Below are 14,328 nucleotides of genomic sequence, written 5' to 3' on the forward strand. Positions count from 1 at the left end.
TAACCATCCAAATCATGGAGGGCAAATGTTTGTGTCACACTATAGTCTATGATTGATCTGAGAAGTCTCTGAGAAAATTGTATGTAAAGCCATTTATTCAAGCAGTAATAATTTATTTGTTCAAAAAACACTAACAGACAGAATAAATACAAATAAACAAATAATAAGTAAATAAATAAATAAATAAACAATACATTGTGATTTAATGTCTGTCAGTATGCTAGTTTAACCATTTCCAAACCTCTTCTTGAGGAAGCCAGTATTTACATGAGCATGATGGACATCAAAATGGACGTTTTTCTCAAAAAGAGGTGAAAGTTGGCATTAGGTACCTCTCTTTTTTGAAAAAAGCTACAGTGGCAGTCGTCAAAACGTTTTATTGAGAGTTTAATATTTTGCAAATGCTCTTGTCTATAGCCCAGTTTAAGTTGCCTTTGGCGATAGTAGCCCCACTCCTGATGAAGTAGAGGACAATCTTTATCATGCTGTCTAAAAGTGCAGGTTGCTGGCACACAGATCTGCCATCTTGGCTGTCACTACGCTGAAAACAATGATTAGTTAAGTTCATTTCACCTGTGAAAGTTCGGATAAATGTATTACCATCCAAATAAATCACAGAAATAAATCACGTTTGGTGTGTATGTTATTGAACGAGCCTGTTAGTGTGTCGAGCTGGTTGTTAAACAAGATCATGTTGTTATGCAAGGTTTATTAAGCGTGGTTTCAAGCCATTTACTTCAAAGATCGGATATACATATATGCAAATAACCAAGCCTAAACCAAGTGTTACCAAGTGTTATACGTGTAAGTTTGGGTTCCTGTGATGATGTTTCCACTATGTGCCATGCATGAAGCTACACTGAACTGTTGTCTTTAAAACATAAGCTGTGAAACAAGAGGTTGACATGAATATGCAATATGTTGGCGTTTACATCCACAATGAGAAATAAAAACAAAGCGCTTGTTTTAAGGCAATGTTCTTAGAAAATTATTAGATGCTGTCTAATACACAATTTTTTTTCTGAATTTTTTTTTAAAAAGGCAATTGAGCTGGGACTTTAAAATTGTAGGCTAATACTGTGGAGCTGTCATAAAACAATAATTAAATATTATTAAACCAGCAGTGTTTTCATGACACTAACTATTGACACAACCATTTGTACGTTTGATGGATATATCTATTGTGATATTTGGGAACTTTTAAAATCTGTTTTTTTTTTGTTTTGTTTTTTTTGGTACAGGTCATGGAAGAGACCAGTACTCAAATTGCATGGCCTTCAAAGTTGAAGATAGGTGCCAAGTCTAAGAAAGGTAAGGCCTTGTCTGTTTCTTTTATCTGTGGCTCTCCATTGTGCATGTCTGCTATGTGAGTCAAGTGCTTTGGGGACCAAATGATTGTGACCCCACAATGATTGGAAAACATAAACGTTTTGATGTTGCAGGACACTTTACTAGTCACCACCGAGGAAAAAGGGCTTTTTTATTTTTTATTTCATTGTGGTTACTGATTTTTAAGTAAGGTTAGCTGTAGGTACAGGTATAGCATTATTTAGTGAAAGTAACACACAGATCAGTGAGAAAAAACACTGTAAAAACAGAAGTGTGGTCGATGATGCCTCCTCACTGCATACACTATAGGGCAGATAATACTAATATTTTGTACTGTTGCAGACTCCATTTTGGTGATAAAAAGTGCTTGTTGTAATTCATTAAATACATGCAATGGCTCTTTAGCACCTATAAAAAGACCAAGTGGACAGTTGCTGCTCTATTGCGCTTTTACCTCATTGCATATACACTTTATAGGAATTTCCCTCTTAAAATGCAAAATACTGGGGCAATGTTATTGCAATGAACCACCTATTCTGATAGTATTAAGTTTATTTATTTTGATGGAAAAAAACACTTAGAAATGCAATGCACATGACATTTATTCTTAATTTGCAGAAGAAAATAAACAAACTGAATAATTTTAGAAAAAATAAACTGCTATTTCTCACTGCTTTGGGTATTTATTATAATACTATCAGAGAGCAGGTTTTGCCTTCTTGACAGTTTTCTTTTCCAAACAATTGTTAATAGCACATATTGAGACTCTTTGGCTCCACAATCCCTGCTTTACAAAGGTTGTTAGGCTTGTTGCTTTGTTATTCCTGTGCACTGTGCCTTCTGTGCACACTGTTGTATGTGTGTGCTATGGCAGAAATGTCACGGTCATTCTTTAATGTGTTGCACATAGCTAAGAGGTTATGCTCAAAACCATACAGATCCCAAACAACCTCTGTGTGCTCAGTGAAATTAAACAGGGATTTTACAATATCACATGATTTCCAAGTGAACTCGACACAGAACTGGCTCAGCTCATCCCACCATGTGTTTCAAAACAGAAAGTAAAAATAATTACTTATTATAATTACTTATATAATAAATAATTACTTATTGTTAATTTTTGATGTATTATGTCCAGTTAATGTTATATTTTCTCAGAATAATTACTTATGATGTTGAAATAATCTCAATAATCACATACTTTCTTGAAGAGTAAACATTCTTTAATTCTTTGATCTTTTCATTTCATTATTTCACCCTAATGAGTCACAGTTTGAACCTGAAACAAAGAAGGAACTTTATCCTGGCGGAAACATCATGACAACACGTCAGCCAAGAATGTGGTTATATATATAAGTTGTGTCTGTGTTCATTTGCATGGAAATTCTTAGATAACCTGCCACCCCAACCACCACAAAGTGGTTAGATTGTCGTGCATTAGCGCCTCACTTAGTAAATCTGCCCTTAAATGTCCAAACATTTGGACATGTCATCCAGTGTTTTTTTCAGAAATTAAGGGTATTCATAGGGCGTTTGTCACCGTTTTTGCCACAGTAACAGCCTCAACTCTAGTAGGAAGGCTTTACACTAGATATTGGAACGTTGCTGTGAGAATTGGATGGCATTCGGCCCCAAGAGCATTATTGAGGTTAGGTATCTAAATTCACTGATAAGATGGGCTGCTTGGATACTTTTGGACATTTCATGTAGTTAATCCTTTTCTTGTCCAGCCTTCATAGGAATGCATCTTATCAAAGTATTATATAAAGCTATTAAAAGGTCTTTAAATAAACACAGACCAAATCTTCTTGGCGCTACATTGTGATAGCCTCTTCTCGTTTTATCTTGTGTTATCGTGTTTCGGCTGTCCTTATGCTAGAAATGTTTTGTAATAGCTATCATGAAGGAGGAACAGCTTGCCCTGGTTTCAGAGATGAAATTTGTTTGTTTATTGTTATCAGATTTACAGCAGATGACATATAACACTGTCAGTCTCTCGCTACTTAGGTAACTGTTCTGATGAACAGCTTTACTAACGTGGAGTATGCAGCGGTCTCAATTCTACATTCACTGTGCATTAGATCAGTGCACCAAAGCACTTTACTGTTCCTGGAGCACACTCACTAGTGGCCTCACCTTAAGGGAGCATGGGGCAGTGTGATGATATCGTGATTGTCACAGTATGCTTTTATGTCATAGTTATCATCATTACTTCAAGAACACTGAAAAACTGGGTGTATATAAAAACAGAGAGTTAGACCAACTATATAGAGCCTGTAAACAACAACAAGAAGTCTATAGTAACTGCATTAACTGCATAGTACCAATTAGTTGGTTGCATGTGAGTCCATGCCAGCAACTGGTGAATTGAACATAGTTTAGGATGTTTTTAAACGCTGTACTGCCTTTTTCAGATTCATTTGGTCCATTCTGATTTGTTTACAAACCTCAGAAAATCTAAATATTGTGATGTATTTTGTATATACTGTTAGACATATAGAAACACTCTGTATTACCATAATTTGCAGTATTCGTGCACTGCAACTTGCTGAAACATGACCGTCAAATTCATGAATCTAAGAGCAAATCATGAAAGCAGCAGTCACACCACTGCTGTACTACTACTACAGTTTCCAAACACGACTCTTCCATCACTTGTGCCTTTCGTGACTGTGGAAAGTCATCTCAAACAAAGCTTATACTTGCTTCCTAAACCTTAATAGTGGCCGTTCAAGTTCACATACTCAAATGATCTGCGCACAGGGGGTCGCGGCAGGGTCAAAGGCCATTCAAATTCCAGCGCGTGCTTGCTTATATTGGCTGCTGGCCCTGGGCATTGGCTGCACTGACGAAAATCCTTACATAATCATTCGGCGTTATCTAGTGACTCCATGCGGCAAGCATCCCAGCTAATTAAAGATGGAAAACACATGCAGGGCTTCAGACATGTGGGGCGCACCAGGCGCGGCGTCGCTCGCGGCTGTCCCCTGGGGTATACACTGTTTCCTGCGAGGCTCGTCACGAGCCTATCTGCAGCTTGTTACTGCAGCCAGCGCCGACCTCTCAGCATATTGTCTCAGGAACAAAACATTCTCCAGGCCAGCATCTTTGACGTGGTGTTTGCCGCTGGTATTTGCTGTGATCAAGGTGTAATGCTAACGGTTGAAAGGGTATGAGATTTTGATCAGGAAGCTCACCAGGGAAGGGGATGAAATTTCAGCTCCATTTAATGTTTCATTTGAACATATCATTCTAGTGTTGTTAATGTGTTGGACACATGCATTGTGGTGTTACCTTTGGTGTTTTGCTAATTACACAAATTTACCCCATCCCGTTGATTAGTTGAGATAATTTGTTCAATGATAATGGTGTTCAAAGTTTGCTTCTGTAGTTTTACATGGGGTCGATGAGGCTGATGTAGCCAACATAGTGAAAGCTTTTGGTGCAGCTGTAAGCATCTTGCAAAATGCATGCGTAAATACTCACATGTGAGAAAGGTAGTCTCATTTGAGTCGACTCAAATGGTTTGAGGAGACAGATTGCCTTAAACCATTTAAGTTTAACTCAAATCATTTGACCATAAATAACCAGCTGAACTGAGTATGAACAAAACATATGTTCATTGTTGTATACACTTAAGTAAATTGATTATATCGTATAAACTCCATTCATTTTGTTGATCTTAAAATGACTGAGTATTTTAGAGTTATAATAGTTTTACTAACCCAATACAATTAAAAATTGTCCTTAAAATTCACTGCTAGGCTAAACTAGGTTATAATGGCAACAAAATCATACTGTACTGCAGATAATTGACAATAATCGACATTGATAACAATATCTTAACCTATTTAACTTAATACTACTGCGGACCATTTTCTTGCCAAATGCTGACAGTTTAGTCCAGAGTGCAAAATTAATCTCTGTAGTGTTTAGCCACCACAGAACTACACTCAGTATGTGGGGCTCCCTCAACACTGATTTGCAATTGGTATTGATTGAGATTAATGGGTCACAAAAATGTAGAGAAAAAAGTAAACACCCTAGGGAAGGTGGGCTGGGGAGAATGTCAGTATGCCTAATATGCAAATATGTGATACCAAGAGCCAATAGTAAGAATATGAGTTTTACTCAAGAATTGTTGCATGGACCAAACATTTATCAAGTAAAGCTGAGAAGTCTAAAATAAATTTAATTAAGTCAGTTAAACTCAAAGATGCTATTTAAATGTCTGAAATTGTTGAAAAAAAGTTATAAGAAAAGCATGAAAAGTCCAAATCATTTAAATGTAAGCACTAATGCAGTCTATCAGATAAATTCACTGATACGGAATACTCCAACAGCTCAACCACTGAATCAACTGATGTTTTAGCCAAAAACATTAGAATATATTCTACCTTTGCTAAAGTGACCAGCTATTCCTGATAGGCATCAAGACTGTGTTTCATGTGCTTGGCAACTATCACTTATCGTAGGTAATTCTGAATAGGCTAAAATTAAGATTAATACATGGTGTAAATAGTCTCGCATTCATTACAAGTGTGCATAAATTGTTGGAAGAGGGGAAAACAGAGAAGCCACACTAAATCTTTAACAATCTTTAAAAGCAACCCATTAAAGGCCTGTCTATATTTGCCTGTAAAGTCAACTTAAATAAAAACAGGGAATATAAAACATTTCAATAAAGCTACCTTAACTCATAATATGCTAAAAATGATCTTACTCAAAATGACTGAATTACTGTCAACAATTCATTTTTGAGTTTTTCAGATTAAGCAGACTTTCTTTAGCATTTAAATTGTATTGACTTATTTCTTTCTTTAAAATATGCAGTTAGGTATTACAGTGTACACTTGTATATGTTGTTTAAAACACTGTATGATATACTGGTATCTTTAAAAATGAACAAAACTACACTGCACAGTTAAAAACAGTAGTGGCTAGGGTGGGATTAAGCGGAGTGTGAAATTTCTAAACCAGTCCGATGCCTCATGAAGGTGGAGTTTAAGTGGGGGGGCCATGATGCTCTTGCCTTTTGCTGGCCCATGGACGTAACTTAAGTTAGTGTGGCTGAAAGGTAGCCCCCAAAACTCCAGTTAAACATGTAGATGTGTAAAAAGAAACATGACCTGTTTCAAGGAAGAAACAGTTCAACTAAACTAGACTATACTTTAGCTTTAGAAGCCCCTCGCTGGGCTCATGATAAAAGTCAACGGTGGGTTACCAGCATATGCATGTGGCCATTTACATTTGCAATTACAGGAAGAGTAAATGTGATGTGAAAGGAATTGTGTTCCTGAAACATTCAGTTTGAAGAATGAATGTTAGCTAATGATAGCACTTTGAAATCTAGCTTGTTTTGCTCAGCTGTACTTCAGACTAGAGGAATTTTGGGTGAGTGTTAAAGTCACAATTTGCTGATTTTGGGTGGGTATGGCTCCTCCCTCCCTAGCATGATGCTAGCCAGGTTCAGAAAGCAGTTTGAAAGGATGCAGTGGCTGGCTTCTCTTTCTCAGCTTTTCCTTTAAAGTTTAAAAACACCTACATTGAACAAAAAGAGGTAACCTTACTTGTAGAGCAGTTGTGAATGCTAGCCCAGTGATGACTCTGTCAAGGCAGCGCTTTCCATGTGTTCTCCAAAGGCTAAAAGCCTTTGAGTTCAGGGCCCTGGCTCCTCCATCATTGATACAATTCAGGGCCCTTGGCTCCTCGAAGTCTCTACAGATCAGGCTTAGCTGGGAGGAGACCAACACCCACAGCTATGTGCCAGTATCCAGTACTTGAATTAGCCAAGGAATCATCAAATCAGTTGTGATCATCATCCATCCAATTGCTTTAAGCACACAAACAAGGACTATCTGCTGTCCATTTGAAAGATTTGCATACCAGTTCAAGTGGAGCTCCTGCCAATTGCACACTTATGTGGCTCAGGAGGATGCATTCCATTTCTGCACACACTCCAAGGTGATGCTGGGTAATGCTGGGACTTCTCAGCTTGCTCTTGAAGAAGTCTGTTTCCCTCATTTGACACTGTAAAGCTCCAGCTAATACTCAGCGGGCCTTAATGTGAAAAAGACATGAGTGCATGCAACTCATGCTATTATTTGTTTGTTCCCATAGTATTTATTCATACCATTTTAATCCTCTCTCTTGTGTGTATTGCCATATTTATCTTGCCTAGATGTATTTTTGTTCTCTTTAATGTGGCCAAGTACATATTTACTGTCACCGCCTAAAATTAGGTCCATTTTGTTTGTTGTTTGGTTAAGGCTTGGTGGGCAGCTCATTGTCGAATATTTTTGGAATATTCTTTGAGCACACTGACGTAGCAGTAAGCCATATAAAGCTGCAAGTCTGTGAAATGGAAAATAGCAAAGTGACCACTCAGACACTTAGTTTGCTGTAAAGATGAAAGACTAGACAGAAGGAATGTTGCTTCTCCCAGAGTCATCCGCCAAGCTTGAGATGCGATGACTAAAACTTTTTGAAAGTGTATGTTTATGCTTTCTATTAAGGAAATTGCTTCCATTGGTCCATCCTTAAGATTTCCTACTCCCCCACACCCCCAAAATAAGGTTCTGATTTTATCCCTCAAAAGTAATTAATGTCAAATGTAGGCGAATCATTACTCAAGTATTATTATTGCAAAATTGATCTTGAATATTGCCAGTGGACACAATGCACAGAGCATTTACATTTAGTTGTTTAGCAGACACTCTTATCCAGGATGACTAACAAAACGTGAAAACTGTGGAAGCCAAAGTGATAAAGTGTTTATGCAAGAATCTCTGGGTGTTTTCAAATTTAGATCTTTGTAAATTAATCAAACTCAGCTGCAACTGATCTTAGCGCTTTTTGTGTTTACAGTATAAGTGAGCTTTAAAGGGAATTCAGTTCTCTTTTTGTTTCTTTTTTAGCATTTACACCACTTGTTCACACCACTTGTTCACACCACAGCTCTGTAACGCTGAATTATGGGTAGTGTTGTTCAAGTTGATCATACAACAGGTCTGATTGACTGGGCCATGTTTGAAAACGTGGTACAACACTGCGAAGACACCAAGGAAGTAAAGAACATAGTTTATTACATTATATTTTATTATACAGTATATTACGGTATATTGTCAGTGTTTTATAAAAAAAAAATGACTCGATGGTCTGAGACCACTATAAACACAGAAAGGTGTGAAGACAGCAAATAAAGCGATTTGTTCTCCTGATTGCTAAGGCCAATATTACTATCACAAACAGCAATGTGTTATGCTGCGCTTGTGCTGACTGTGCATTGGTCCATGCTCTCCATCCACTCGCTCATAAAACCAAACTAGAAGTTGGCTGACATTCTCCCTCCCTCTCTTTTTCTTTCTCTCTCTCTTTCCAATCTGAAGCCACTGATAAATCAGGGGTTGCTTGTACAGAGTGATTTACAGGAGAGCGGGAGAACAGGGCCTTAGAGCAGGGGTGCAGCAGCTGGAAAAACAAGTCTAGAGTGCACACCATTTCTGCAGCCCTCCTGAGCCAGGCCGCGCTGCATGGCAAATCACCGGGCTGCCGTTTCCATGGTGATTCGCTAGGCTGCAGGAGCATGGCCAGTCCGGTATGTCACAGACGGGACAGGTCTGTTAACCAAGAGGGAATTTAAGGTCCTTCACTTTTAATGGAGACCTTTTGGTCTTTTTGTCAGCAGATTTTGAAGAGGCGATCACATCACTCTGCCTTATTCCCCAAGTGGGTAAATTGTTCCTTCTCGGGTGGACTCAGTGGAAGTGCAGTGGAAGATGGGGGTACTAAAGGGCAGAGAATGAAGCATTGCTGTGACAACAGATGGCAAAGACACTGGAATTTTATTGTGCAGGTCTTTCTCTGGATTTTGTAGTCATTCCATAAAGGAGCCCATCTCGTTCTCTTTAACAGTTTCTCATGCAGAAGAATGTCTTCGCAGAAAAAGACTCATGCAGATGTGATATCATTTGGCAAATATGAAGCGATGGTTCAGTCCAAAATCAAATTTGCTCCAAATGTAGTCAGTCGTACAGAAGATGTTGGTGTGCTGAATCATCATGTTTGCCTGAAACCAAACGTGTTTTTTGACACTGTATTAACGATAATGGTACCAATATAACTCTATCTAATAATTCCAGTTTTGAAATATTTTACATTGGTAAAGCACCAAAGATAAAACAGTGGCATTTACTTAAATCACTTTAGATGAAAAAGAAACCCTTCAGTGTACAGTGGCTAATTATTCTGGGGTGCCCATTTTCTTATTTATTGAAATGCCCTGTCACTTTTAATGACCCATATTAAACATCTGATGTAAATTAAAAATATTTCTATTGTGCAAAATAGTAAAAACAGATCTAAACATTATCGATAAACCTATGATGTGTATGTATGAGCATGCAGCAGCTTCTCTGGCTTGTCAAAATGATGCTGAATGTCATTTAACTCCAAACTTTTCAAGTCATTTGTCTCGTATGTGCATTCCCCATACACTAGCGCTTACATTTACGAGTGTCAGTCACTGCCAGAGATCAGTAAATATTAGAGTAATTCCTGCTGTTAGTAGCAGCTGTTGATCCATGGCGTGGTCTGATGCAGGATTCTCTGCTAGACTGACCAATGTAGGCCGCTCCATGGGTGGTGCAAGAGGACACAGAAGCAGCTAGCGGGCTGGCATGTGAAAGGCTAACCCTAGGCTAAGGGCCGTTGTTACCCCAATCAGCCGGCTGTTCCTTCTGTATATCTCTGTAATGGTCACTCCCTCAATAACAACCTTGACTAACCTCAGACTGTAACTGATTACAAAGCGAGAGATGAGGGGTTGCTGAACGATGCCTGACTCAGCCTGGCTTGCCAGGCAGCTAAACAGGATAATGTTAGCTCGTTTTGCACTGTATGTACAGTAAGCTGTCTGCATTTATTTGTGACATACCGGTGAAAATAATACCTTAGGAAGAATTTCAACCAGTTCATCATTCACTACTCTTGCTTCCTCTTGACAAGTATTACAGAGTATTATTACTACTTTTTGCTGTCCTAGACCCCGACATGTTGCTCACTTCAGTTAAGGTCCACCTGTTTGTGCATATGCGAATCAGAAATTGCTTCATAGTGTCAGTTTTCTCTATTGTCAATACCGGTACTGTATTTCAGTAAAGATACTGTATCAGTGCAGTACTATCATTATCTACAAAATGTGCAAAAGTACAAAACATTTCAGGCTACTGTAGTTTTTAGCTGATGGCTGTATCAATATTTATACATTTACTTTTACACTGCATGAATGCGCGAGTGAAACATTATCAAGACATATATGGTCTGTATTAGTTCACTAGAGTTTCACTTCCACAGACACAGTTTAGCTTGCAGTTGTAATGAGTTGTTAGTTTGTAGCTGCTGTGGTTAGTAATTTGATTGTGTTTGTAGAGCTGCTTTGTGTTGTAGCACTGTTAAATACTGAACGGATGATGTTACTGTGCTGTATGTGATCTGCGCCATGTGTTTGTGAACATTTAGTTGTTTACTGATGATTTCACAGCCACAGGCTCTCACATGTGTATATGTGCCCAAATACTAACGATTGCCTGCCAGGCTGCTTCTTTTGTGATTTAAATTGCAGTAAGTTCAGTCCTCTACCTTTCTGTGCTCTGACCAGCACCTCAGAGTGAACCAAACCTATAATACAGTTTATAGCAGCTCACCAGCATTATTAATGCATTTATTATTCACTATTCTTTATTCTGTATTCATGAGTCTTTCATTTTCCCCAACCTTTTTGGGTGTTTTTTAGAACAAATTCTGAGGATAACATTGACCACAAATGTCTGCTCTGTATTTGTGTGTTTAGTCATTCTGTTGTATCGTATTGTGACGCTTATCGTGATATTTATCATATTGTAAAGTTGCTGACAATACCTAGCCTTACTTGTGGCATCAAAAGCAAGATCGTTCACATCAGGATGTGAATTGTGTTTGGAAAGAAGCCTGTATTGTTCTTTTTTCTGTAAACTAACGTCCCCTTGAAATTTACAGAGGATACAATCATAATCACCACTTTTAGTGCCAGACACCACCATTATGGTGATAGGCTACAGATAGTCTTACCCACATGTACTCATATTGCATTTTACGTGGTGATCAGCCCAGCTGTGTGCCATAGTCTTTACTGTGGGACATGGTGCATGGTCATTAAGTGCAGGGTAAGTATCCAGAAGTCACGTGGCCGGGCTCTTGTGGCATGTACGAGAGCACAACTGCAATAAACATCAAGAGTCTCCTGGGAGGACCACAGAAAGCCTTTTCTTTCCTTCAAGGCCTTCAAGAAGCGTTACTCGGGCCTTCTCTATGATGTTATCATGTGAGCTTTGCCGACTCATGAAGCGGATTAGAAAACCCTCTGCCGCTGTATCTGGGCCTTCATGGCGGTGCAGCAATCCCAAGTATGTAGTAGAAAAACAGAGCAGCTTCCTGCCTTCTCCGCCAAGTGCAGCCTGCTGGTGACCCGTGCACTCCATCAAAGCCATTCAGGGCCGAAATAATCATTACCGTCCTTCATCAGCCGCCTTCGTAATTTCGACCCCTCTCCGCGGAGCAAAAATGTGTCTGGAGTGCTGTGGATGCTGCCAGTGTTCGTGACTGCATTCTGTTTTCCAAAGCTTATGAACATCTGGTTCAGTCACACGCAGCGCGCAGAAGTCACATTTCTGGAGCCTTTTAGGTTTTTTTTTGTTTTGTTTTGTTTTTTCCTTTGCGCAAGTTTCTTGTGCAAGTTGTCGCTGGATCCAACTTGTGATTAATGGAGCAAGTTTCTAAAACAGGATGACAACAAGACGTCAAGATTTTCTTATTATGTAGAACCCAACTATGTACCAAATTCAAGAAAATGAAAAGTTACACTCATTTTGTGGTTGCGTATAGTATTGTGCAAAAGTCAGAAACCACCCTTTCATTTTGATTTCAAAACACCGAACAAGTACAAGTTGCTTCAAGAAAAATCAGAAAACATATATTTAACAAAAAATTGAATGGAACCCTCAGGAACTGAATATAATATTACAAATTTTTCAGTATTCAGTGTGTCCACCCTTTATTACGGTGTCCATTCTTTTTGGGAGACTTGCTTTCAGTTTTTCCAAGGAATCTGTAGAAATATTTTTACATACCTCCAAAGTTCAATCTTAGAAGATGGTTGCATTTTTGGCTTCTCATTAATTCCAATTACAAATTAGACTCTTCATTCTGTAAAATCTTACTACACATCAAGTCCAGTTTTGGTGTTCTAGTGCATATTTTCTTCTTTTTGTCCATTAATTTTTCTCAGTAATGGCTTCTTGACAGCTACACATCCTTTCAGATCCATTGCATTGAGTTTATTCTCACAGTGGAAGGATGTGCAGGAACACCTGATTTTTTTTGTCCAGATCTGAAGCAAGAGTGGATTGTCTCAAAGATGGTATACAATCTCATTTTTCTGCACCTTCTAATGAGAAAAAGCCACCTAGTGGTAAAGTAACTGCTGCATTAGTAGCCTGCATGAATGCAAATGCAGTCTTGTTCACTTTCTCTGCAGATGTTGAACCAGCATGTATGTGTCCTTGCTGTTTTCCTTCTGAAAGTGCCAGCGGTGGCACTGTGAGGATTAGCTGGTTCCCCTTCACATAACAAAATCCTCCATGGGCCTCTCCAAGCATCCCAGCTGAGAGCCTATAAAATGCTGCAGCTCGATTAAAGCATGCTCCATTTAGCACACAGCGCCCCCTTTGGGGGTAAATAACCGCCCTGCTCTCTATTCCATATCCCTTGGAGCAGTAGCCAGACCTCTACCACAGACTGGAGTCTGATCAGTGTAAATGAATCATGGTGCATGTAACAGATCTGTCAGTCTCCCGTTTTGGCCACTTCCTTTTCACATTCCAACGACGCATCGCAAATTAGCTGAAGTAAACTTTCCATGGATTGTATTTGGACAGATGTGCCTTACGCTGTCATTAACATTTATCAAAGCCAGCTGTGCATGGGGTAGGGTGGGGGTTGGGGGAGTGGGTGACTGTTTTGAAGGTGCGTTAGCAGCTCCAGATGTGCCTATTTTTAAAACTTGTTGTCCAATGGCAGAGCTTGGATTGTGTAAGGGCATCCGGCGTCCGGCATGAGGAACTGGCAGGCAGATTTCCAGCTGTGTCAGATCCCAGTCAACACACAGCCACACCATTGCCCCACCTCAAAGTTAATGTAAAATTGTGTATGTACACTGATGACTTTGAGCATATAGATTGAAATGGTCAGTGAGTTGTTATGGTATAATTACATACTCTGGATGCATATATATATATATATATATATATATATAAATATATATAACATAAAGATTTGCAGTGTGGCCAATTAATGTATCACAATACTTCATCATTTCCATAATACATGCTGTGTATCACGATATTTTACGAGATTTGCGAACAAGTTGGGACAGATAAAACGCACAAGCAAAACAGTGCTGTCACTTTCAGAAACGTCTTCCACTCAACGTCTTCCACTCAAAGAAAAGGCTATGAAAATGAATACAGTGACTTTTCTTTTTTCAAAATTAAGATATTTAAGAAGGAATATGATAGAAAATTAAAATAAGATCATTTCATACTGGGGTAATATAAGCTACTTGTTACTATGTGCTTTGTTACTATACATTGGTTGTTTACTGGCTCTCAGTAATTTATCTAAATCCTATGGCACATGCAGTTGTTCAGTTTTGTGTATACACTCAGAAAACCATTTTGTGATGTAATCTATCATAATAATGCATTGTTATATTGCCCACACATAATATCATATGTAAATATTCACATTCAAACACTCCTTTGTAAACACATAGCAATAAGTCTCATGTAAGCATAAACACAAGCAGCACTGCAACAGCCTTCATTATAAAGCGTGCATCCACTCACCATGGGCACAATGTTTGCCCTATGAAGATGACATGGAGTTAAATACCAAATTATTAAA

General features: G+C 38.7%; 1 protein-coding gene across 1 annotated transcript in view; it reads left to right on the forward strand.

Moving 5' to 3' along the window:
* The window catches only part of bicc1b (BicC family RNA binding protein 1b), a 91,729-nt gene that overhangs the window by 33,948 nt on the left and 43,453 nt on the right, over positions 1 to 14,328 (forward strand). The window contains 1 exon segment of the mRNA XM_036572214.1: positions 1,242 to 1,311. Within this exon segment, the coding sequence (XP_036428107.1) occupies positions 1,242 to 1,311 (70 nt within the window).

The sequence above is a fragment of the Colossoma macropomum genome, unplaced genomic scaffold, assembly GCF_904425465.1.
Source record: "Colossoma macropomum unplaced genomic scaffold, Colossoma_macropomum, whole genome shotgun sequence".
Lineage (NCBI taxonomy): Eukaryota > Metazoa > Chordata > Actinopteri > Characiformes > Serrasalmidae > Colossoma > Colossoma macropomum.